This window comes from Salvelinus fontinalis, chromosome 32, assembly GCF_029448725.1.
Source record: "Salvelinus fontinalis isolate EN_2023a chromosome 32, ASM2944872v1, whole genome shotgun sequence".
Lineage (NCBI taxonomy): Eukaryota > Metazoa > Chordata > Actinopteri > Salmoniformes > Salmonidae > Salvelinus > Salvelinus fontinalis.
Window position 1 is genome coordinate 19,538,864 of NC_074696.1, and position 26,455 is coordinate 19,565,318.

General features: G+C 41.2%; 1 protein-coding gene across 8 annotated transcripts; it reads left to right on the plus strand.

The window, feature by feature from the left end:
• Positions 1–1,670: 1,670 nt before the first annotated feature.
• Positions 1,671–25,708, plus strand: LOC129830845 (protein argonaute-2-like). Of its 8 annotated transcripts, none has more exons than XM_055893631.1 (20): positions 1,671–1,958; positions 3,524–3,571; positions 10,833–11,013; positions 14,031–14,151; positions 14,418–14,599; positions 14,945–15,081; positions 15,428–15,580; positions 15,811–15,898; positions 16,140–16,287; positions 16,501–16,620; positions 16,848–16,970; positions 18,074–18,210; positions 18,447–18,631; positions 18,882–19,041; positions 19,552–19,642; positions 20,167–20,373; positions 20,690–20,824; positions 20,931–21,032; positions 21,358–21,557; positions 22,042–25,708. In XM_055893631.1, the coding sequence occupies exons 1-20, from the start codon at positions 1,934–1,936 to the stop codon at positions 22,148–22,150; spliced, it is 2,652 nt and encodes an 883-aa protein (XP_055749606.1). In that variant the 5' UTR covers positions 1,671–1,933; the 3' UTR covers positions 22,151–25,708. The 8 variants fall into 8 exon arrangements, with proteins under 8 accessions (XP_055749606.1, XP_055749602.1, XP_055749603.1 ...); XM_055893627.1 differs by having other exon boundaries at positions 3,524–3,566; positions 10,813–11,013; XM_055893628.1 differs by having other exon boundaries at positions 3,524–3,566; positions 10,813–11,013; positions 18,077–18,210.
• The last annotated feature ends 747 nt before the right edge of the window (positions 25,709–26,455 follow it).

The following is a 26,455-nucleotide window of genomic DNA, read 5'->3' on the forward strand; positions in this document are numbered from 1 at the left end:
CAATAAAACTGGCACCAAATTTGTACAGGACATTATTCTGTTCCTATTTGGCAAAACATAATCCAAAGCACAATCAACTGCAAATGCATGCAACGACTTTGTAGAGTCACAAGCTTGAAATAGTCATTGCTTGCTAGGAATATGGGACTAAACACTTAAAATGTTGACTCCTTTGATACACTAAAAGCGAATTTATTCAAATACTTCAAATGGGGAGACTAGATACATAAAGTGCTTTCATTTCTAAATGGTAAAACAGATAGGAAAGGGGGATACCTAGTCAGTAGTAAAACTGAATGCATTCAACTGAAATGTGTCTTCCGCATTTAACCCAACCCCTCTGAATCAGGGAGGTGCGGGGGGCTGCCATAACCGACATCCACGTCTTCGGAACATACTGTATGTATGAAAATACCCTACAATAAAAGGTGATATTCTGTACTGGCGTCTAATATGAAACATTCTAGGTCAATTCTAAAATGCTGGAGTATAGCGTAAGACAACAAATGTAACTTCACTGTCCAAATACTTATGGAGTGAAGTGTAAATAGGCCTATGAGGTAGTCTAATGATTGGATTTGTTTGTTCATATTGACTTAATAAGTTAATGGGATGAGTCCTCTGAATAATATAGGATTAGTGTCCATTTTGTGAAATACAGAAATATGTCTATCTCAACCCCACCAAATACACACACTTGGAGAGGCACACGGTTAGCCACCAGGGAGCAGCACCCCTGGATCAAGAGCAGTTTTAGGTAGTTAAGTGCCTTGCTCAAGGGCACAATGGCAGGAAATGGTGCCAGGGGTAAAACACAGCAGCCCACAGCAGGTTGCCAGTTCAGTTCTGTATTTTTTCAGAAATTTCTGGCAACTGGTCTGTCTCTCCAACCTCTAGGCCACCTGCCACCCCATTGATGTTGATCTCTTTCTGGTAGGCCTAAGTTTACAAGTGGAAGTGAATTTTTTTGAGGAGTTGGCTGGGCCCCTAAACTCAGTTTAGCATGTTAGGCTGCCCCTACTGGTCAAGCCACAGTTTTTATTTATTTAACTAGGCAAGTCGGTTAATAACAAATTCTTATTTACATTGACGGCCTACACAGCCTGGATATACAGCCTGTATAACCAGGGTGTCTGTGGTGACGCCTCTAACAATGAGATGCAGTGCCTTAGTCCCCTGCGCCACTCTGGAGAACATATTTGAGGAGGATAAGTAGGGGGACATAGGACATATGGCATGAGAAGGCTGGGCTGTCTAGGCCTACACACCTTCTCTACCAATGTGTACAGTAGGCCGAGGCCTACTAGCTACACCAATACAAAATCAATACAAAATCATCCAGTAACAATAATGAATGTTAAGCTAGTTCGCAGGACTTTTGTGGAATCCACGAGATGGGTTTATCAGTGAGCATTTATTTCAAATACAACATGCCCCGAAAAAGACTGCTGTTTTTTCTTCCAGCGAAAGGCATTCGGCAGTGGCCAAATTAAGTAAAATTACACATTTGGTTGGTAACGTTACAGCTATTTTAATATTGTAGTGTTTACAGGGCCTAAATTAAATACATTCATTGCACTTTGGTTGATTCATCTTCCTCTGATTTTCGCAATGTTGTAAAATGAACACGGCCAAGGAAAGACCGCGCGGGGATAAGAGAGTGGACTGTGCGTGTGACATCACACAGATCCTTCGCTAGCCTCTCTCGGCATAGCTCCGGTTTGTGTTGGGGGGATGGTGCCGTGCCGAGGATGATAAAGCTATCGTGGTGTTGTAATTTACTGCTTGGCTAAAACCTTCCACTTCCTAACAGAGCCGCCCACACTGTTTTATATATATATAGTACCCATTTACGTATGTATTTTGGCGACGTTTGAGAAAAGTGGAGTACCCGTACGTACGACCACAGAGTGCACGCTGAACAAACGATAAAATGTATTCCAGTGGAGCAGCTGGAGGTAAGTTTAGCATTTTGCTAGTTAGCAAGACGGATAGCGAATACATGTGGTGATAGTTTGGTCTTTGGGGCCTCCAATCATTTACACGGTTTTGTTTTCATTTTGTAACATTGTTCGCCAAGCTCAGTTTAACATTTCGTCCCTAGTTAGTTAGCTAGATCTCGCGTTAGCAAGCCTTGCCACCGTTTGCCTGGCCTGTTGTTGTTAGCTAGTTAACTAATGTTAGCTAAGCCTGTTGACCTGGCTAACGATAGTTGGAAGTCGATTAACTTCAATCATGTTCAAGTCCAATCCTAAAGCAGGAGACATTTGTATAAATAGCAAATAGTAAAAAAAAAAAAAATCAAATAGATGGTTGGCCAGTAACTAGCTACCGAGCTAGCTCAGAAACTAATTTTTAGTAAACTAGCTAACGTTAGCCTGCTAACGGATAACAAGGCGACTACCCAACGGCGGCTTGTTAACCTTTTAAAATGTTAGCTAGCTAACTTGGTTTGCGTTCTAATGAATTAGTTAGCTACCTGTTAACCATTGCTTGTTGTCTAACTTTCTAGCTGACTAACCCGCTACATTTCGGAGACTGTTTGCACCGAGTTATTCTCTTTGCCGTTAGCTACCATTATGGGTACCAGTCAACTTGCTATATATTGAGCAAGCAACAATACTTAAGTTGTGCATCATTAGCTAGCTACATTTAACTAGCTATTGAGTTGAAATTGAGAATGGGGAACTAATTGTTTGATCACTAACAAAACGCCGTTAAGCGAAGGCCAATTAAAGAAAATATCCTCTCCTAACAGGCTGTTTTAGTTTGCAAGTGGGAACATGGCCTGGTATTTAGGTTGGGGGAAGCATCCATGGTGACTAGTAGCGTTAGCGAACATATATTTTATGCTATACTACTAGTGGGTAATTTTTCATTACTCTTAAATTGTTCAAAGTGGAGCCAGTTGTGAGAATTAATATTTGCTAGAAAATAAGGTTGCACCACTGATACACTGGTTGACTATTTCCAGTTAATTATTTCCAATCCTTCAGTTACTGAGAATGATGGTGACCAGTTTCAGGAAGATGGGTGGTTTTAGGAGTGGTCAGATTGCTGAGCTGCTGGTGTGTACTTGTTGATAAGGGAGATGAAAAATTGGCTCAGCAGTTGTACATGATTCTGTTCTAAGGCTGATAAGAGGGTGAGGCATTTGGAAATGGGTAGTCAGTGTGCGAGAAGATGCAAGCAGGTACGATATATGGGTTGGAAAACCTACCTCAATGCAGGGATGAGGGATTCCACTGTAGTCCAAATTGTACCTTTATCCACACTACTCCATCGAAGATTGAAATACTGCTAGTTTTCCGGTGTAAACAAGTGTACTGGTAGGGTTTGTAGTTGCTAGCTATGCAGCAATAAACTACAGGGCATGAACATGGAGAATGAAGTGACACGGTTTTATTTGGGCATTATGAATAGGAGGAAGTTCTAAGAATATTACAGAACATTTTGTGATCCATGCAGCCTTCATTTTAATCATTGTGAGTCATGTCAATTGACAAATGTTTTTCTCTTCTAGCTGCTGAGATGCTTGAACCACCTCACTCCTCGGGGTCAATTGGCTCTGGTAAGCTTCTTTCACACCAGTCTTAGGGTACTTTAACACTAAATTGGTTTGGAGTGACTTTTCAGAAGTGTGGCATGTTTTCCCCCCTTTAGTTCGGTTTGTTTGGACTGGTGTGAACCAGGGCTGTGACTATAACAGTGTCACAATATTTTTTTCCATGGCAAAAATGAAAACACAAAGCAGAACAAGCTCTTTGGTCCTTTAATAATCTGCTGTATGTAAAATATTGTGTGCTATAGCTAGTGTTGAGCGACTAGTGCATTTTAGGGTTTATGTTAGATTATAAAAATAAATCACAAATCGGGGTGTAATTTTTTTAAACATTAATTTCGTTATGTGGGTTGAATGCTGTAACACAGAATAAAACAATTGAAGTCCCATGATGGTAGTGATTGCCCACTTACTTATTACCCACTTACTTATTCACTTATTAACCATTTATTCACTTGAATAAAATATTTAAATTGTATATATTACATTTGTTTTATTTGACTTTATTTACTTCCAAGTCAGCATCTCATCTCTAGAGCTATGCTGTTTACAAAATTGTGATTATTTTTTTTGCCATACTGAACAAAAATATAAATGCAACGATTTTACTGAGTTACAGTTCATATAAGGAAATCAATCAATTTAAACAAATTCATTAGGCCCTAATCTATGGATTTCACATGAGTGGCCAGGAGTGCAACCATGGGTGGGCCTGGGAGCCAAGCCAATCAGAATGAGTTTTCCCCACAAGGGCTTTATTGCAGACAAATACTCATCAGTTTCATCAGATGTCCGGGAGGCTGGTCTCAGACAATCCCGCAGTTGAAGAAGCCGGATGTGGAGGTCTTGGCCTGACGTGGTTACACGTGATCTGCGGTTATGATGCCGGTTGGACGTGTACTGCCTAATTCTCTAAAATTACATTGCAGGTGGCTTATGGTAGAGAAAGGAACATTCAGTTATCTGGCAACAGCACTGGTGGACATTTCTGCAGTCAGCATGCCAATTGCACACTCTCTGAACTTGAAACATCTGTGGCATTGTGTTGTGTGCCAAAACTGAACATTTTAGTGGCCTTTTATTGTTCCCAGCACAAGTTGCACCTGTGTAATGATCATGCTGTTTAATCCGTGTCTTGATATGCCACACCTGCCAGGTGGATGGATTATCTTTACAAAGGAGAAATGTTCACCAATAGGGATGTAAACAACTTTGTGCCCAAAATTTGAGAAATATTTTTTTGTGTGTATTGAAAAATTCTGGGGTCTTTCATTTCAGCTCATTAAACATGGCACCAACACTTTACTGAACAAAAATACAAAACGCAACATGTAAAGTAAATAAGTCATACTTTTATGACTGCTGAATACCAACTATCAATCACTTAGATCATGTATTTTCAGGTAAATGCCTCGTGAAGCAACAGCTGCTCTCTATCACCTCACGATTGAGCATTGTTCTATTCCGTGGCGGTCATTAAAAAACGCAGATTGGACAAGTACCCTAATAAATATTATATACACTGCTCAAAAAAATAAAGGGAACACTTAAACGACACAATGTAACTCCAAGTCAATCACACTTCTGTGAAATCAAACTGTCCGCTTAGGAAGCAACATGATTGACAATAAATTTCACATGCTGTTGTGCGAAATGGAATAGACAACAGGTGGAAATTATAGGCAATTAGCAAGCCACCCCCAATAAAGGAGTGGTTCTGCAGGTGGTGACCACAGACCACTTCTCAGTTCCTATGCTTCCTGGCTGATGTTTTGGTCACTTTTGAATGCTGGCGGTGCTTTCACTCTAGTGGTAGCATGAGACGGAGTCTACAACCCACACAAGTGGCTCAGGTAGTGCAGCTCATCCAGGATGGCACATCAATGTGAGCTGTGGCAAGAAGGTTTGCTGTGTCTGTCAGAGTAGTGTCCAGAGCATGGCGGCGCTACCAGGAGACGTGGAGGAGGCCGTAGGAGGGCAACAACCCAGCAGCAGGACCACTACCTCCGCCTTTGTGCAAGGAGGAGCACTGCCAGAGCCCTGCAAAATGACCTCCAGCAGGCCACAAATGTGCATGTGTCTGCTCAAACGGTCAGAAACAGACTCCGTGAGGGTGGTATGAGGGCCCGACGTCCACAGGTGGGGGTTGTGCTTACAGCCCAACACCGTGCAGGACGTTTGGCATTTGCCAGAGAACACCAAGATTGGCAAATTCGCCACTGGCGCCCTGTGCTCTTCACAGATGAAAGCAGGTTCACACTGAGCACATGTGACAGAGTCTGGAGACACCGTGGAGAACGTTCTGCTGCCTGCAACATCCTCCAGCATGACCGGTTTGGCGGTGGGTCAGTCATGGTGTGGGGTGGCATTTCTTTGGGGGGCCGCACAGCCCTCTATGTGCTCGCCAGAGGTAGCCTGACTGCCATTAGGTAACGAGATGAGATCCTCAGACCCCTTGTGATATGCTGGTGCAGTTGGCCCTGGGTTCCTCCTAATGCAAGACAATGCTAGACCTCATGTGGCTGGAGTGTGTCAGCAGTTCCTGCAAGAGGAAGGCATTGATGCTATGGACTGGCCCGCCCGTTCCCAAGACCTGAATCCAATTGAGCACATCTGGGACATCATGTCTCGCTCCATCCACCAACGCCACGTTGCACCACAGACTGTCCAGGAGTTGGCGGATGCTTTAGTCCAGGTCTGGGAGGAGATCCCTCAGGAGACCATCCGCCACCTCATCAGGAGCATGCCCAGGCGTTGTAGGGAGGTCATACAGGCACGTGGAGGCCACACACACTACTGAGCCTCATTTTGACTTGTTTTAAGAACGTTGGATCAGCCTGTAGTGTGGTTTTCCACTTTAATTTTGAGTGTGACTCCAAATCCAGACCTCCATGGGTTGATAAATTTGATTTCCATTGATAATTTTTGGGATTTTGTTGTCAGCACATTCAACTATGTAAAGAAAAGTATTTAATAAGAATACTTCATTCATTCAGATCTATGATGTGTTATTTTAGTGTTCCCTTTATTTTTTTGAGCAGTGTATATATTTTATACAAACATTGGCAGTAGAAAGGCCTTGCTGAAGAGCTCAGTGACTTTCAAGGCTGTTATAGCATCAAAGTGGGGAACAACTCCATATTATTGCCCATGAATTTAGAATGAGATGTTCGACGAGCAGGTGTCCACATACTCATTTTTTTTTCTCCTTTTCTTCTTCTTCCCACACTCTTGGTAATGTAGATGCACAATGGATTATGGTCATAGTTAATTACCAAGTTTTAGGTGCTTAAGTGCGTAGACTATTGGCCTGTTGGAAACTACAACTCCCTACTACATCGCACAGTTCAGGCTGGTTCTGATTTATCTCTATAGACGAACTGTGATGTGTGCATTGAGCTCACAGAGAGGAACACAAAATGGAATTCAAATAATTGAACTGACACCAGTCAATTAATTAAAAAAATGGAAAATAACCACAGTTTCAGTTAATCGCTCAGCACTGGCTATATATAGCTTGGAAAATAAATAAATGTGACTGGATGATAATGTGTTCCTAAAGAATTTAAATTTGTTTTGTTTCCTTTCAACAATGCTAATGAGTTTCTCGATACTGGTGTAGTCCCAGCCCTAGTGTGAATACACTATCTGCACTTGGGAATGCACAAAATTACACAACGTGGGTCGCTCAAAGGGTGGTGCTATAGGCTACTGAATTTAGCCTACTCGCGTCGTAAGATGGAGCGGCTATTGTGCTGTTTTCTCCCGCATGTTGTTGGAAGACCAAAGAGAAAGTAATATGTCGTTTGGGACAAGTTATGCTGATTAATGATAATACATGGATTTAATGTGAGAGTTTTCTCTAATAAACAAATGACTGGTATGAACACGATTTTGTTGAGCCATTTTAGTTTGACATTTGGCAATGTGAAACCAGCCGGACCAACAAAAAAATTAAGAAATAATCACTGATTCAACTATTGCTCAGAACTACAGTACCAGTCAAGTTTGACAGACCTACTCATTCTAGGGTTTTTCTTTATTTTTACAATTTTCTACATTGTAGAATAATAGGGAAGATGATGACAACACTATGAAATAACACACATGGAATTATGTAGTAAACACATGTTAAACAAGTCAAAATATATTTGAGATTCTTCAAAGTATCCACCCTTTGCCTTGATAGCTTTGCACATTCTTGGCATTCTCTTAACCAGCTTCAGGAGGTAGTCACCTGGAATGCATTTCAATTAAGGTAGGGGCCTTGTATATTCAGAAGAGCCCTATTTGGTAAAAGACTAAGTCCATATTATGGCAAGAACAGCTCAAATAAGCAAAGAGTAACAACAGTCCATTACTTTTAAGACATGATGGTCAGTCAATGTGAAACATTTCAAGAACTTTGAATGTTTCTTCAAGGGCAGTCCAAAAAATAAGTTAATTAGTTACCAGACTCAGAAATTGCAGACCAAATAAATTCTTCAGAGTTCAAGTAACGGACATCTCAACATCAACTGTTCAAAGGAGACTGCGTGATTCAGGCCTTCATGGTAAAATTGCTGCAAAGAACCCACTACTAAAGGACACCAATGATAAGAGACTTGCTTGGGCCAAGAAATGCGAGCAATAGACATTAGACCGGTGGAAATCTGTCCTTTTGGTCTGAGTCCAAATTTGAGATTTTTGGTTCCAACCGCCGTGTCTTTGTGAGACGCAGAGTGGGTGAACGGCGGATCTCTGCATGTGTGGTTCCCACTGAAGCATGGAGGTGGGGGGGTGCTTTGCTGGTGACACTGATTTATTTAGAATTCAAGGCATACTTAACCAGCATGGCTTCCAGAGCATTCTGCAGCAATACGCCATCCCATCTGGTTTGCATGTAGTGGGACTATCATTTGTTTATCAACAGGACAATGACCCAACATACTTCCACGCTGTGTAAGGGCTATTTGACCAAAAAGGAGAATGATGGAGTGCTGCATCAGATGCTCCTGCCTCCACAATCACTTGACCTCAACCATATTGAGATGGTTTGGGATGAGTTGGACAACAGGGTGAAGGAAAAGCAGGCAACAAGTGCTTAGCATATGTGGGAACTCTAAGACTGTTGGGAAAGCATTCCAGGTGAAGTTGGTTGAGAGCATGCCTAGAGTGCCAAGCTGTCAAGGCAAAGGGTGGCTACTTTGAAGAATCTCAAATATACCATATTTTGATTTGTTTAACACTTTTTTTTTGGTTACTACACGATTCCATGTGTGTTATTTCATAGTTTTGATGCTTTCACTATTCTACAATGTGGAAAATAATGTAAAAATAAAGAAATGCTTGAATGAGTCGGTGTGTCCATACTTTTGACCGAAACTGTATGTGTGAAAACACCCTTAATGTTACTACAAGCTTCATTCCGTTGATCTACTCGCTTGCGTGCCCAGGGGTGGAGTGAGATTTTTGGAGCAGCGGACAGCTTTTGGTAACATGTCCCGCTACCATTTACATGGGGGCGATGTGAAAGCAAGGAAAAGTAGCCTGCCCTTGCTAGCCTTTAGAGCTTCCCACATCTTTAAATGTCTTGATTCTGGCAGGCAAAGGAAATTGGATATAAAATAGGGCAAGTATAACTGTGGGAATCAATTAGGTAGTGTTTACCGGCAAGTAACACTGGACAACAGCTGACTGCACTAGAGCACATCGGCCATGTCCGAAATCTATCTTGCCTGCTACTTACTAAAATGACATACTGTGTACTAATTTTACTGCATCCTATTAAGAACTAATGCAGTAGGTAACATATCAAGATACTTGGCTCACCCATCCTGAGAATGCGTCATGTAATGCACAACTTTTGATTCCTGCCATTCATTTATTTTTATTTATTTTACCGTTATTTTACCAGGTAAGTTGACTGAGAACACGTTCTCATTTACAGCAACGACCTGGGGAATAGTTACAGGGGAGAGGAGGGGGATGAATGAGCCAATTGTAAACTGGGGATGATTAGGTGGCCATGATGGTTTGAGGGCCAGATTGGGAATTTAGCCAGGACACCGGGGTTAACACCCCTACTCTTACGATAAGTGCCATGGGATCTTTAATGACCTCAGAGAGTCAGGACACCCGTTTAACGTCCCATCCGAAAGACGGCACCCTACACAGGGCAGTGTCCCCAATCACTGCCCTGGGGCATTGGGATATTTTTTTTTTTAGACCAGAGGAAAGAGTGCCTCCTACTGGCCCTCCAACACCACTTCCAGCAGCATCTGGTCTCCCATCCAGGGACTGACCAGGACCAACCCTGCTTAGCTTCAGAAGCAAGCCAGCAGTGGTATGCAGGGTGGTATGCTATGATGATTTATTTGGGTACAGGGCGTCCCCTTATCTGATTATCAGCTGTTGTTAAACAGACTCAGGAATAACGATTCTCTTCTTCAAAAGTGTGCAGTGAATTCTAATAGATGAGCCAAAATGAGTAGAACATCGACGCATTTAAAGCATACTCAATTTAAAGATTGACATACTATAAAAAAATATATCGCATTCCTAAAATACCTATTTAGAACGCAAGTCAGGTCGTGTCCGAATAACCATTATTTTCAAAGAGACTTGTTTTACATCATATGTCCCGAATTTCAGGGGTCTGATATCCCCTTCTCTACAACAAAGCTGGTTATCACGTGGGATGCCAGTTATTCTTAGACATGCTGATTAGAAGTTGAAAATTTGACCCTCTCGTCATAGAAGCTTAGCTATCTGAGGAAACACACATAATCTCTAGGATTAACAGACCGCTAAAGAAAAGACTGACTTTGAACCAGTTTTGCCAAGGCAGCAGCTAGTCTTCCTGGGGTCCAGCAAAATTAAGGCAGTTATATACATTACATTTCATAACTTCACAACACATTAAGTGTGTGCTCTCAGGCCACTACTCCAATACGAAATCCATGTGGGTGTGAGTTATCGTGTGTGTGTCTCTTCACAGTCCTCAGTGTTCAATAAGTTGTCCCAACTTGGTCAGGGCTCACCAACCAAATAGTTCAAGCATGGAAGTCAAATGCTTTGAACATCCAACTATTCGAATTCTAAAAATAATATTCTAGAACAATCTTGTTGTGCGTTAGCGCAAACAGGGTGTCTTGCTAACTTGTGATAATGAACATAGGAGTTGGAAAAACTGCACAAACACATCTGTGACTAGGCACAATCCATTCCATCTGTACAGTTATTAACTTGTTCGTTTGTTTGCTTCCTACCCCTGACCCCTCTGATCCAGATCCCCCATCTCCCCCAGTGCCAGAGTATGTGTTCAAACCCCCCTCGCGGCCAGACTTTGGCACCATGGGCAGGACAATCAAACTGCAGGCCAACTTCTTTGAGATGGAGATCCCCAAACTGGAGGTCTACCACTACGACATCGACATCAAGCCAGAGAAATGCCCCAGAAGGGTCAACCGGTAAGGAACCGTTTTATTTGGTTTACAGGCTTTCGCCTGAGTATTCAATTATCTAGTTAGAAGTTGCCAAAGTTCCAGAGTATATCTAAGTATTTTTTTAACCTCCCGCTTTGGGCTGGTGGTGTTAATGTGTAGTTCATAAAATAGTTTTACCACAATTAGCCACGAAATCCCTAGTTTGAAAGAGACTGTTTTTCTGGAAGCTGTGCCATTTTTCCCATGTGAGCTAGGTATGGGCATGAGTAATCGAGTACTTGAACGGACGTCAAAACTTTACCTTTAACCAGAGATGATGATATATATATATATATATATATATATATATATATATATATATATATATATATATATATATATATATATAAAAAAAAATTAAAGCAAAAAAGCTGTACAACTATTTGGTGTAATTTGTTTTTTCTTGAGGACTACGTTAATTTGCTTTTACTCAAGTTCCATTTGTGCATATGCATTTGGGCAACACATCAAAAAAGAAGCCAAGTATCACACAATTCTGATCCCTAAATTCCCTTACCCTTCCATGTCTCACTTACTCAATTGCGTTCCGACTGCTCCCTCCACACATGCGTGCTGAGTGGACTTAGAGAAATAAATGCCTATTAAAGACGTATCGTCCTGTGTGGCTCAGTTGGTAGAGCATGGCGCTTGCAACGCCAGGGTTGTGGGTTCAATTCCCACAGGGGGACCAGGATGAATATGAATGAACTTTCAATTTGTAAGTCGCTCTGGATAAGAGCGTCTGCTAAATGACGTAAATGTAAATGTTACTGATGGGATACACAAGCTACATTCCTTGCCAAATGATGACAGTTTCATCACAAATTCAAAATGGACTGGCTGACTGAAGGTGGGAAATATGTGTTAAAATAATGAGCTGAAATTTTGGAACAATTTTCTGCGTGGGGTCTTAGCGGTTGTCATTAGTTACAACAGGCACAACGTCAATCGCTATATGTAACCGACCGGCTCGATTCAGTCCTATGTAACAAAATTTGAAATTGTATTATTTTTTTTACATTGGATAAAAGTAGAGACTCGGCTAGAAACCTGGTATGTCACACTACAGTTGAGGAACAATTGAAAAGTAATTCTGCTTTGAAAGGTGATAAACTTGTAACCCCACTTTTGAGAAAATGGCCCTTGAATGTCTTGGTACACCTACTGGAGAGCTCTTGGTCTACACTCATTCAGCATCGTTCACACCCTTAAGCCATAGCCCCACCCAACTTTTTAAGGATTCACATGTGAGGCCATGTGCTAAACCGTGAGTACGGTCGTGTACTAAACCACCAAAGCTTTCATAGCTTACGGTTGTGAGTGACAAAATAAAAGCAGGGCATTTTACCAGATCATTTTAGAACTTGGACACTGTCTCGTTGGCTTAATGTTATATCATAATTTGACTTTGGTTTTGGTCATTATGTTCTTCACATTTAGTCTCTGGTAAACACACTATCAAATCCCAAGTTTATTTGTCACATACACAGGATACAGAAGGTGTAAACGGTACAGTGAAATGGTTACTTGCATAATGGAGTCTTTAAAAAATATTGTGTAACTAGCTAAATGATGAACCATAATCCCAACTCATAACGTTACCACCCTGCATGAATCTACAGGTAGCTAAACGCTAACCAACTAGGTTCAATGTTAGCTAGCTAACATTAGGCTATTGCTAGCAATGTAAATGTCTTTGAGATAAGAATAATATACATACACGTAACATTAGCCAACGTTGGCTGGCTCTCTCGCTAGCTATCTAACTGTATGCTTTAACTTGCAATGAGAACTACTTTTGGACAATTAGAAACGTATAATATATTAAATTGTAGCTAGCTAGACTCTTACCCGTATACACAAATGAACACTTCTCCCTCTGTCATGGATGCCATGGTTGCCTTCGTTTGAAGACGTAATCCAGAGATGTGTTTTATACAACAGCTTTCTGTGTTCTATTTTCAACTCCCTTGTAATCAAACGCCTACATTTTTCTCCTTAGCTATCATACTCTTGCTTCCAACAGGCATTCTACTGATTTCAAAACTCGGTCCTCCAGAAAGTGGAGTTATCATTAAGCAGCTCATTATAGACCGAAGCGTGCTACATGGCAGACCAATCCGAACTCATCTCGGCATGTCCAACCCATTATCTCAGCCAATCATGGAAAGTGGGAAGGTTCCTGTTTTCTCCGTGGCTAAACCAACTAGGCTCATAATTTAACAATTGTGTTCATATTTACAGATGGCATACAAGTTTGTTAATAAGGCACATGAAAGTTCACGTTCCAAAAGGCATTTCTGGCAAACGCATTTTGCAAAAAAAAAATGTTAATGCTCAAATGCCTCTCCTCTGAAGTAGTGATGCGCAACATTCACCTAGTTTCCTGAAACGTGTCACATATCATGAAAACCAAAAGGAAAATGTTTGTCTTAGTATAAGGTTAGCAGTGTGGTTTAGGGTTAGGTTTAACATCTGATTTTTAAGAAGAGAAATTGTAGAAACAGTTGGGGTTTATGACTTTGTGGCTGTGGTAACCAGTGACGATCCTAGTCTGCGAACTGCTAGTGCCATTTACAATTGATTAGCCTAGGCTAGAAACCCACTAAATATAGACAGGTTCCAGACTGAAAATATGAAAAAACTTTAGTTTGATAAAGACAAAGATCAAATACGTTATGCATAGGTCTAATCACCAAACGGATGTGGTAGCCACAATTCATCCCCATGCAATGTTCATTGTGGAATTGTTAATCCGTTTAGAAAACTCGAAAGAACAGAATAAACTAAATCAAACGTCAATATCGAAAAGACGATTTTTGGTTTGTAACCCTGAAATGTCTTTCAACTCTCCAAATTGAGCCCCGTTTCAAATGATCACTCTTTGAGAATAACTGTTCCAGATGCACATCACTTCTGTTATATGACATACTACACAGTCCTATTTTATAGCATAAAAACTGTTGATAACGTCTCATATGCTCCATTTTTGTTCTTCTCAGTGAAATTGTGGAGCACATGGTACAGCACTTTAAAACGCAGATCTTTGGGGATCGAAAGCCAGTGTATGACGGGAGGAAGAATCTCTACACAGCCATGCCCTTACCCATAGGGAGGGAAAAAGTATGTCTCCCCATCTGACCTGAGGTGTCGGTGATGTTATGGGACTATTGATGTGATTACATGCAATGTGATACTATATTAATGACATCCATGATATTGGATGGAGAGTGGTTTTACCTTGTGTATAGGATACATATTCCATGTAAGGTCTTGACTTGCCTGGTGATATGAAAAATATATTTTATTAAGCTTTTTGATGCTTTGACCAATTGGGTAGTCATGCCAATTTTAAACACACTAAAACACCTGTACACGCACACTCACAGGTGGAGCTGGAAGTGACCATCCCAGGCGAGGGGAAGGACAGGAGCTTCAAAGTGGCCATAAAGTGGGTGTCCTGCGTCAGTTTGCAAGCTCTTCAAGAAGCCCTTTCGGGACGACTGCCAAACATCCCCTTCGAGACCATCCAGGCCCTGGATGTGGTCATGAGACATTTGCCCTCTATGAGGTCAGTCTTTTCCCCTTGAAAACGACCAGTATATTTTTGCTAAGTAAAATTGGTATTTAATGGTGGTATTTAGAGTTGCATACAACATTTTCAGACAAAACTTGCATATAGGCTAAGCATTACCATGTCTGCTATAATACATTGGTCCACATACTTAATGACCCTCAAGTAATTTCTTCAATCTTTCTCTCAAATCACTGTTTTCTCTATACCTATGTACACACCATTTACATCTAGTGTATTGGGCCATGTTTATTCAAATTCCTCTGTCAGGCTCCTTGTAAAGGCAGATTCTGTTGAGACTGAGGTGAATCACATTGTTGTCTTCCCACCCTCTTCCACCAGGTACACCCCCGTCGGACGTTCTTTCTTCACCCCTTCAGAGGGATGCTCTAACCCCCTTGGCGGGGGTAGGGAGGTCTGGTTTGGGTTCCACCAATCAGTCAGGCCTTCCCTGTGGAAGATGATGCTAAACATTGACGGTAGGTTTCACACAGGAAATGCTTGCGTCCCAAATGGCACCCTATTCCCTAAATCGTAGGGAGTGTGTCAGACTAGAGTACATCTCTGTGTAGGGTGTGTGACTGGAAGGAGGATAGAATCTCATTCCATGGTATGTTACAGGCAGTAAATAGATTTAATTCTTCCTAAAGTGCTGATTGGGTAGGGCTTGTACTTTTTGAGGTGATGCCATAGGTCCTAAAAAGGTAAACCCAACTAATTATCCTCAATCGAGTGCAACCTACATAATCGTAAGTTACAGTATGTATTTGGAAGCCGGAGGATAGGTCTGTGAATCTCATCGCTGTGCTTGGTGTTTTGTTCCAGTGTCTGCCACCGCTTTCTACAAGGCTCAGCCTGTGATTGAGTTCATGTGTGAGGTTTTGGATTTCAAAAGCATTGAAGAACAACAGAAGCCCTTAACCGACTCCCAGAGAGTAAAGTTTACCAAGGAAATCAAAGGTAATCATTCATTACCAGGTAATCAATAGTTGCGTTGGGTTGGTTGTTTTGTCTGTCTGAGTGGAAATGCTTTAATACTTATACCCAACAATTCTGTAGTATAATAATAATAAATATTGATATCTATTTGTGTATTGAAGTAAAATCTGATTTGAACTGTTATTTCAAAGTAGAATGTGATAAAATAAGAAAATGTTATTGTTCACAGTGTGTGAATCTGACCATTGTTTTGCCGTTGTGATTCTCAGGTCTGAAGGTTGAGATCACTCACTGTGGTCAGATGAAAAGGAAGTACAGAGTATGTAATGTTACCAGAAGACCAGCCAGCCACCAGACGTAAGAAAGAACACCATAAAAGATTCACAACTACTGCCTCAATTCCTTTAGTATCTTGTGACATAACCAGGAATGGTTTGCATAGGGATGTAAAACAAAACTGCTTAACACATCTTCTATGCGCAGATTTAAGAGCAGTTACCAATCAGGACAAACAGAAATCCCCACTTGGGATCTGGAATACCTTTGAAAATCCAATCAAACATTTTTTTCTTTATTTCTCTCATCTGTTTGACCTCAGGTTTCCTCTGCAGCAGGAGAATGGCCAGACCATAGAATGCACAGTAGCACAGTACTTCAAAGACAAGTACAAACTCATACTACGCTACCCCCACCTCCCCTGTCTACAGGTTGGACAGGAGCAGAAACACACCTACCTCCCCCTTGAGGTCAGTCTGCAGTCTCCCCTCACAACCTCAGATGGTTTACTGCTGGGTTCAAATTGTTACAAATAATGAGGTCCCTGGCGGTATTATAGAAACTCCAGGGTGCCATTGAAACAGTGAAAATGCCCTGTATCTCTAGGGTATGGGAGATTAATCTCCTGGTCGATGATGCCTTAATGTGTCATTGAGGGTATTAATAAAGTTGTATGTGTCCAGGTATGCAACATAGTAGCTGGCCAGCGGTGCATCAAGAAGTTGACAGACAATCAGACGTCCACTATGATCCGTGCCACAGCCCGATCGGCACCCGACCGCCAGGAAGAGATCAGCAAACTGGTAAAGTTACTGTTACTGGAATGAACTCCAGCACTGAGTGTCTTGAAAGCTGCTTTTTTGCACTTAAAGTATGTATTTGGTTGTAACTGAATGTACAATGACTGAAATGCTGTTATTGAACCATTGGTGGCCTGACCATATGCAAATTATTTATTTCAGTCTTTCTGAAGTCCTAGTGTATACTAATCCCCTCTGAATTATTACCACTGAACCTTTACCCTTTTCAGATGAGAAGTGCCAACTTTAACAATGATCCTTACGTGCGTGAGTTTGGGGTGATGGTGAGGGATGAGATGACCGAGGTGAATGGCCGAGTCCTCCAGGCCCCATCTATCCTCTACGGAGGGCGGGTAGGTTTCTGCCATTTAAGCTGGATTGATTGATTGATTGACTGATTAGGTAATTCAAAACCACTTGTTGCCTCTGATGTGTAAGAACAGTGCACTGATGAACCACAGTTCTGTAGGTATATTATGCAAAAATAAACTTGGTACTGAGCTTTTTGGAGTGTTAACATTATATCATTTGTGTTTTGAATGTGAGACATATCCCAGTTGGGTGTAATTGTCTTTAAAAAAATGTAACGCTTAACCTGTGTAGACTTTACTTATTTTTTTCTCCTTTTTTTGCCACAAGCTAGGTTTCCATCCAATTTGCAACAGATTTTCATGCAAATATTTTTAACATTGCATTTTCCCACCAGAGATGTTTCAATCAAACTGACTTTTTGCAGATAAAAGGCTATGGATGATGAAGTAGTGCACATAAAATAACTTTTGCTATTAAATTCCCATGTACCGAATGAAAAATGCAAGTTAAATAGGTTTCCATCGCATTTTCAACTCTACTGATGGTTTTGTCACAAACTGTTGTGTTATATAGAGAATGTGCCCACTCGTCTTGGTACATGCTCTCTAGCCAACAGCTGGCAGATAGTGTGGGTAGGCTACCTACATGAGATTATTATGGATAAGAGCCATATTTGTATCTGTCTAACAGCAGCCAAGCATCGATCATCATGTCACCAGAATAAGACTCAATATTTATTGGAAGGAGCATCAAGCTCATCACCTTGCACTTTCATCACCCTGTGAAGTTCATCATAACTTATTTCATCTGTAGACTAATAATTAATAAACTGCAGTGTAGTGGGAGGATCACAGAACATATCGTGTGACTCCAAGTTCGCTTCGATAGGATGATGGTTATATCAATATTTGAGCATGAAGGTGTTTCCACCGCCATTTCTTAGACACAAAGATCCAACCGTGTCGAACTAACAAATTGTCTGTTGGCATTTATAAAATTGTACTGGTATTTTATGTTTCCATTAGTCTAGTCGTGACTTTTTTTCATGCGTCAGGTAATTCATCCGCATGAAATGGTTGGCTGGAAGAGTGGTTACAGACAACTATTTGTTTCTGACCCTTACCTCTTCTCCCTTTTACTCAAGCAGAATAAAGCAATAGCAACTCCCATCCAGGGAGTGTGGGACATGAGGAACAAGCAGTTCCACACTGGCATAGAGATCAAGGTGTGGGCCATCGCCTGCTTCGCCCCACAGAGACAGTGTACTGAACTCCTGCTCAAGTAAGAACTGCATCTGCAAGGATGAGGATCTATTAAGTTATTGTTGCAGAAATTTTGATAGTATTAAAAACCAGTCATTTCTTCTACCAATTCCTTGATGGTATTAAAAACATTCATTACTTCTACACATTCTTTGCATGTTTGCCCTTTATGATTTCCATATTTTCTGAATCTGATTAACATATTTTAGGACTATTGTTTCCCCATCTAACCCCTGATAAACCTGTTTCTCTCAGGGCGTTTACAGACCAGCTGCGTAAGATTTCTCGTGACGCGGGGATGCCCATCCAGGGCCAACCCTGTTTCTGTAAGTACGCCCAGGGGGCGGACAGCGTGGAGCCCATGTTCAAACATCTCAAGTACACCTATCAAGGCTTGCAACTGGTGGTGGTCATCCTGCCTGGGAAGACGCCCGTCTATGGTGAGGAAAGTGGAAAGTATGTTCCTAAGTGAATGGCTGTCTCCTGTTTTTATAGATTAACCTGTAAACCCTCTTGGTTCAGCTAGAACGCTGTGCTCTAAAAGGGCTTTTGTTATTTTTCCTGGATCATCTTTCCAACTGTATCAAATCTCATATGTAGACTTTCTAACACACACACACACACCGCTAGCTGTATATCTCTCCTGTTGCGCTAACATGGCCTGTCTCCCTCCCTCCCTGTGTGGTGTAGCTGAGGTGAAGCGTGTTGGTGACACGGTGCTGGGCATGGCCACCCAGTGTGTCCAGGTGAAGAATGTTCAGAAGACCACTCCCCAGACCCTCTCTAACCTCTGCCTGAAGATCAACGTCAAGCTGGGCGGGGTCAACAACATCCTCCTCCCACAGGGCAGGTCAGTGTAGAACCTCTCTCATTAACATGTGCATGAGTACTTGCTGGTTGTTGTCATCAATCAAATGGAGTGTTATACATTTGTTCAAAATGTATAAACCGTTATACATTTGTCCATGACATCTGAGACTGGTGGCTTGTTTCGACATGCTCATTCACCTATACATCCACATGCAGGGCTCAAAGCTTTTTTACCAGGAGCACGTGTGTGCTTAAGTTGAAAAATATAGGCACACACAAAGGAATTTAGGAGCTCAGTGAAAAATATTTGCGGTAATAATGCTAGAATCCTTAAGTATTATAGGTGCACTGGTGCTCCTAAATATAAATGAAAGGTTGCACTGCAAAATATTTTGGCGCCTATGCAAGTGAAATGGTTGCACTGTAGAGCCATGACATGCCGTAAATGAGATTAATTTGTTTAAACTATAATGTTTCCGTCCATTCTTCTGTTCACACTTCTTCTCTAAGGATGGTTCTGGTTAACCTTGTGGGTGTCTATTCTTCCCAGGCCCCTGGTGTTCCAGCAGCCAGTCATCTTCCTGGGTGCTGACGTCACTCACCCTCCTGCTGGAGACGGGAAGAAACCCTCCATCGCAGCAGTAAGTCAGACAGACCAGACTCTCCATAGGGCCTTGTGTCAACTACCAGGGAATGTAGGGGTGCATCTCAATAGTGCACAGTAGTTTATTTTACTATACCCACAACCATGTTCTGCTAGGGAGGCAGGGTGCATCTCAATAGTCTACTGTGGTTTCCTATACTATGTCAAACATCACCATCTGAAATGGTGGAAGCAATGGCACTGATAGTCTAAGGTCTATGGGTGAATGTCAAGTCTACTGTGGTTTATTTGACTATGTCCAACATCATCTAAAATGGAGAGGACTAAGGAAAACTATAGTCTACCACTCCACCTAGCTCACTGATGGGCTTTCACCTGACTAGCAAAAAATCTCCTAAGTGTGACCTGTGCTTCCTCAGATGTGATTCTTCATGATTAATCAGCAATTCCTGCTTATCTAGCCATCCTCCATTCACATATAATTGAGATTGACCTATACCCCTAGCCAAAATCCCTGATGTGTAATTTTGTCCAGATCACATCCCTGGTCCTCTTTTCTAGGTGGTGGGGAGCATGGATGCCCACCCCAGCCGCTACTGTGCCACGGTGCGGGTACAGCAGCATCGCCAGGACATCATCCAGGACCTGGCCACAATGGTCAGAGAGCTGCTCATCCAGTTCTACAAGTCCACCCGCTTCAAGCCCACCCGGATCATCTACTACCGCGACGGCATATCTGAGGGCCAGTTCAACCAGGTTAGACTTGAGGTAGACTTGAGGAAATAGGATTTCAATTCAATTGCATGATCTGTAATTGTACTGTACAAACCGTGGGCCGTGAGTAAAAAAAATATATATTTTGGGGTTTTGTATTGGTTTCTGTTTATTGGTTACTGTTCCAATTTAATTCTGACTGCCCTGTCTTTGTCTTTACCGAGATCAAATCAGATATTTTGGTTGTTTGGGAGTTAATTTGTAATTGTTCCTTTTTGGTTTGCACTGCTGTGTTTCTATTGGTTACCGTTCTGACTCCTTGTTTTGAACTGGTATAAATGGACCTGCTGTCGTTTTGGGGTTTATCCAGGTGCTCCAACATGAGTTACTGGCGATCCGTGAGGCCTGCATCAAGCTGGAGAAAGACTACCAGCCCGGTATCACCTTCGTGGTGGTGCAGAAGAGACACCACACTCGACTGTTCTGCATGGACAGAAACGAGAGGGTTCGTAATCTCTCCAATTCATACTGACCACTATTACTGTAAAATAAATGTGCATATTAAATTCCTACATTGGGATATTATATGATTCCTAATGTGTTTTGTTCAGGTTGGTAAGAGTGGCAACATCCCTGCCGGCACCACAGTGGACACCAAAATCACTCACCCATCGGAGTTTGACTTCTATCTGTGTAGCCATGCTGGCATTCAGGTAAGAACCAGCCAGCATCCAGGGGTGCATCCCAAATGGCACCCTATTCCCTATATAGGGTACTACTTTGTGTGCACTATATGGGAATAGGGTACAATGTCTGACACAACCCAGGACACTATAGAGCTAGGTTGTGGAGAATGGACCCACCGCCAGCTTTACTAATATAATGTGCTTTTGAGAGAATCGAATTGTAGTTCCTCTGCTCTAAATGTTTTTATAATTGGGACTTTTCACATTTCTAGATGTTGGTTATAGTAGAGCCAAAAAGTAAAGGACTAATCCATTTACAATAAACATTTATATAATTTGTAATTCCCCTCAGGGGACCAGCCGACCATCCCACTACCACGTGCTGTGGGACGACAACCATTTCACCTCAGACGAGCTGCAGGTACTGACCTACCAGCTGTGCCACACCTATGTGCGCTGCACCCGCTCTGTGTCCATCCCAGCACCGGCCTACTACGCCCACCTGGTGGCATTCCGTGCCCGCTACCACCTGGTGGACAAAGAGCACGACAGGTAAGAGACATCACCATGTCTGCTGTAGACCATGGCCCTGTTCTGATACCACCTGGTGGACAAGGAGCACGACAGGTAAGAGACATCACCATGTCTGCTGTCGACCATGGTCCTGTTCTGATACCCTATTAAAGTAACTGATATTTCCATCATCACTGCACCATTCAAATTGTGGTAGATGAGTGATTACAGCCAGAAGAGGACTGGCCACCCCTCATAGCCTGGTTCCTCTCTAGGTTTCTTCCTAGGTTTTGGCCTTTCTAGGGAGTTTTTCCTAGCCACCGTGCTTCTACACCTGCATTCTAGCTGTTTGGGGTTTTAGGCTGGGTCTCTGTACAGCACTTCGAGATATTAGCTGATGTACGAAGGGCTATATAAAATAAACTTGATTGATTGATTACCAGAAGGTGATGAAGGAAGGTCTTTTTAATATATATATTTTTTTTAAAGAATTCACTAACTCTTTCCCCTGTGATCATTCCAGTGCGGAGGGCAGTCACACGTCGGGACAGAGCAACGGGCGTGACCAGCAGGCCTTGGCCAAGGCAGTTCAGATTCACCAGGACACACTGCGCACAATGTACTTCGCCTGAAGCTCCAAGCCTGGGCACCGGGGTCGGCAGGGGTGAGACAGACCACACAGGGAAGAAGCCTTCACTCCTCCCACCTAACCCCCTTACTGTGTCAGGTGTGGGCATCAGTGGGTTTGTGCCGTCTATCGTCTCTCCTCACCAGTAAGGGGGCATGTTAAGTGTCATCCCAAACAAATTGGAATGGTTTCTTTTCCAAAATGTCCACAATTGTTTTCAAACCCACACATGCAAAACCACTTTCTTCCCCTCTCCCTGGCCTTACCCTGGTCATTATTAGGCAGTAGTATGTAAAATGATTCCTCAGAAATAGTTTGTGGTGGGGTGGACTCGTTTATTTGACATGTTGTACATTTTGTTTGTATTTGTAAATTAGTAGTTTACAGAGTTTGAGCAAAGGAAAAACTTTTATTAGGAAATACTTCTATCAAAAACTAGAGGGCAGTATCCTCACACTTTGATTGTTTAGAATCTAGACACAAGGTCACACTAAACCGTTTTCTCCATATTTTTTTTTATAGGGTTAAAGGGAGGTGGGCATATCGAAGATAAGGGCCCAATGGAAGGTTTATAATCATTCTTTTGCTTCACAACTTTATTTATCAGCCAATCAAAGCAAAGTGCACTGACCAGATGGATACTTTGACCAGGACACAAATACTTAACATGTTGTCTTTTCATTTGTATGTACAGCTATGAATTGAACAGGCCTGTGTACAGTACCAGTTGCAGAGTATTTGTCCATCAACACTGGTGACCAACACATGTTTTTATGCTGCATCTGATGACAGCAAGCATTAGATTTTCATTAGATTTTGAAACTGTTAACACTTATTTTTAATCAAGACCTATACAAATTAGTAATATGAAATCTAAACTGTCGGCAATTGTCGCTCTCTTGCCTTTTTTACTTGGACTGAGTCGTTTTGTCAATCTATGGTCAGTGTTGCAAGAGAAACTTACTAATAGAATGGGACTGGTTCCCAACAGACACCTTTTTATGTTCTCTGAGCCTTGTTACATGTTAAGACATCTACATTAGGGGGGAGGTCAAGTCTCTTCAAATTACATTTTTGTATCCCCTTATTTTCATGTTGTCTTTCTAAAAAAAATAATTTAAAAAAATATGAATTTGTGTGTAGATGACTCACACAGTCGATTTGGATATGTTAACCCTATCTGTAGTTTTGATCTTTTTAAAATGGTTTCAATCATGGTTTTCTCCCTGCTGGGGGGCAAGTCGTGTTGCTGGCATCTTTAGTACAGGCGTTGATGTATGAATCGGTACAGTAGAGTGAGCCTATGCTCCAAGTGTCACACAGCTTAGGGACTGAAGAATGAGGTGGGGTTCTATTGGGTGGAAAAGGATTCCGGAGATGGATATGTTCTCTTCATTATTGCTCAGCAAAACAGGGGGGCAATTATTCGTAGTCAAGCAAAGGTTTTGTTTTTTAATTGTGGTTCTTTGTAGCATAGCCTTGAGGGACATATGGTATATTTTGAATAAGCTTTTAGAAGAGGTTATTAAAATTATAATAGAATAATTTTTTTATTGGCCCATATGTAGTTGAATTAAATTAAGTCAAATTGGCTTTATTTGTATACGCAGAACTTTCATGCAAAAAAAATGTAATGCCTTCCAAAACTGAAATTATACTGATCTTTATTATATTTATTTTTATTCCCTTTTCTGTTCTCCTGAATAATTCGATTTTAGCAGGGAATTCTTCATGTAGCCTAGATGGGCTGGCTTTTATCCCTCTTTTCTAACTATGCATTGTTTTTAAACAAGACATTTTTAGCAGTGATGTTTCTCAAATATGAATTTAGGGTATTTGTAGTAAAAAAAAAAAATTTTTTTTTTTTTTGCTTGGTGCATTTAATAGCGTTTGTAGTGCTTCTTCCCTATACCTTTGTAATGGTATGGGGGATTGTATTTAATTTGTATTGTATGTTTGCTAGCACAAATTCGGTATATACTTCGTTTTACAATCTTTCTTCTTAGCCAAACAAGATTACACATTTTGTACATTGACGCACAAAAGGACAGCTTAATTACAGGTGCTAGACGTTTTTTCTCCTTCACTGTAATGTCACCTTAAATCCACGAGGGACTTCACTTGCCGTAAGTATGGTAATAGATTAAGCTTTTTTGAACAACTTTTTTTTCTTTCTCCCTTAACGATATTCATTACTTTAATTTCTAATTCCCTGTAAAGTAATCCAAAATCTGACTGTTTGTTGGGCATTCTTAGAAATCAAGTACTTGATATTTACTGTTATGTCAATATTATTATTTGGTGCTGGTCTTGCGACTTGTAAATTTGGATGCACTTTTCATAGAAGTGAACTTGGTATGAATTCCATTGATTGGTTGATCCAAGCAGGAAACTCGAACGTACATTATGAGTCTGGTGCAATTGTGTTGAAATGGCTGTGTGTTCTACCTCTTGTTACCTGTTCAAGTGTTATGGTAACGTCACACTGCTGGTCATTTCTTCATAATTACACAGGATATTATATCTGGTAGGCATCATTTGAATCTTACATTGTCACGAAATGGAATGATTTTGAACGTTTGTCATGTGACAGTCGGTGAACCTGCGTTCTGTAATCATAGTTCTTGTGCACGATCCTAAAGCTGTTTAAAAAAAAAAAGTGGTTAGAGCGCTACATGATCTTTAGTGTTGAGCTGAAATTATGTTGGTCCAACCAAGCTTTTGACTTGGCCTTTTTTTTCCTATGCGCCCATGGAACAGCATTCATTTAGCCAACCAATGCAAAACCAACCAATGCAAAACATAAAAAAATATATCACAATATATATATCCTTGCATATCCTTGGAGATGGATGATATGTTACCTAACTGACTGCTGTGAAACATGTTGGTCAAGCCACGCTAATAACAATTATAGCTGCTCACCCACAATTTGACGATTTACTATTGTAGCCTATGTCATGTTTTTTAAACTATTAGCTTGATACTGAATATGCAACATGTACTGCTGTGTTCCCATAGATACACATGGGGTACATGGAAAGGCATCTCCCATGTTGCTTTAATTGGGTTCATTGAATGTAGCTGTTCAATGAAATAGTGACATTTTTGTTTTGGAATGCATCGTCTAAGCTCTGCCTCATGTTTATTCAGGTTATTGTTTGCTACAGTCAATCGTACAGAGGGCAGAAACATGTAGTCAAGTGGACTTGATGTTATTGATAACTTGAGTTTGTTTTTTGCTATGGAAACTATGATACAAGATGTGTGCTTGTCCATTGAAATGTGAATATTTCCCTTTCAATGTGGGTAATGTTCAATGTTTCATACTACCATTTTTCATCGGTTTTCCCAACCTGTAGTCTGCCCCACCCTTTGTTCATCCTAAACTTGTTTCTTGGGAGATGTGGTCTTGTTTTTACTGCTTATACGTGTTTTAAGTTACCTATTTATACACAGCACCTTAGATTATATCGGACCTGTACAGCATTGCTTTTCCTGAAAATATCCAAAACATTTAATAATGTTCTTTTTTGCACTAAAATAAAAAAATACTTTTGGAGCTGTTGTCTAGTTGAGTCACTAGTGTTGTCTCAGAAGGAATGAGAGATCAGATGAGCTGGTTTGATTCATCATGATGCTTACATTGTTTAATAGCAGGCTAGTTTGTCTGGTGAGACCATTAACTCATTGCATTGACAACTGGTCCCAGAAACACACGTGCACTTCGAAGTCAGACATTCAGATGGTTACACCTAGGCCTATTTGTTGAGGGATTCTCCCAGCCAACCAGCGTACAGTGGGTGATTCACTGAAAATAATGCCTTTTAAAGTCTTTGTCAGATAAATAACTGCCACTGGGTTGTGATTGAAACTCCTCCCAGAAGAGGGTGCTATTCATGCATTTATTTGTTTTGAGCTTTTGTTTCTATGGCCATGCTTGAAGGTTGTGAGTGATAGCTTGAAGGTTGTGAGTGAGACAACAGCATATGCAAAGTAATAAAGATGAAACTGACATCTTACCATGTATTAGGATACTGGGTGGATGTCTGATAGTTGTGAACATTGTGATTTGTATATTGTACTGGTTGTGTAAATGTGTAGCTGTAGTCTGATGCCAAAGTTTGTGTGTGGAATGTGTTATTTGCGTTTATGGTCGCCAGAAATACGACTTCCATAGAGAAATCGCATGCATCAACGAATGTGGCAGAACTAACGTTAGTGTCATAGCAGTATGTAGGAGTTATCTGCAAACCGTAAGCTTTTTTTTGTCAACATACATGTAACTGCCAAAATAATGGTAACATTT

Excerpts from the sequence above, each read along its gene's own strand:
- LOC129830845 (XM_055893627.1), top strand. The coding sequence starts at position 1,934 with ATGTATTCCAGTGGAGCAGCTGGAG. Across the intron at positions 20,374-20,689 it reads TCAACCAGGTTAGACTTGAG|GTGCTCCAACATGAGTTACT; the intron begins GTAGACTTGAGG and ends GGGTTTATCCAG. Across the intron at positions 21,558-22,041 it reads GTGGACAAAGAGCACGACAG|TGCGGAGGGCAGTCACACGT; the intron begins GTAAGAGACATC and ends TGATCATTCCAG.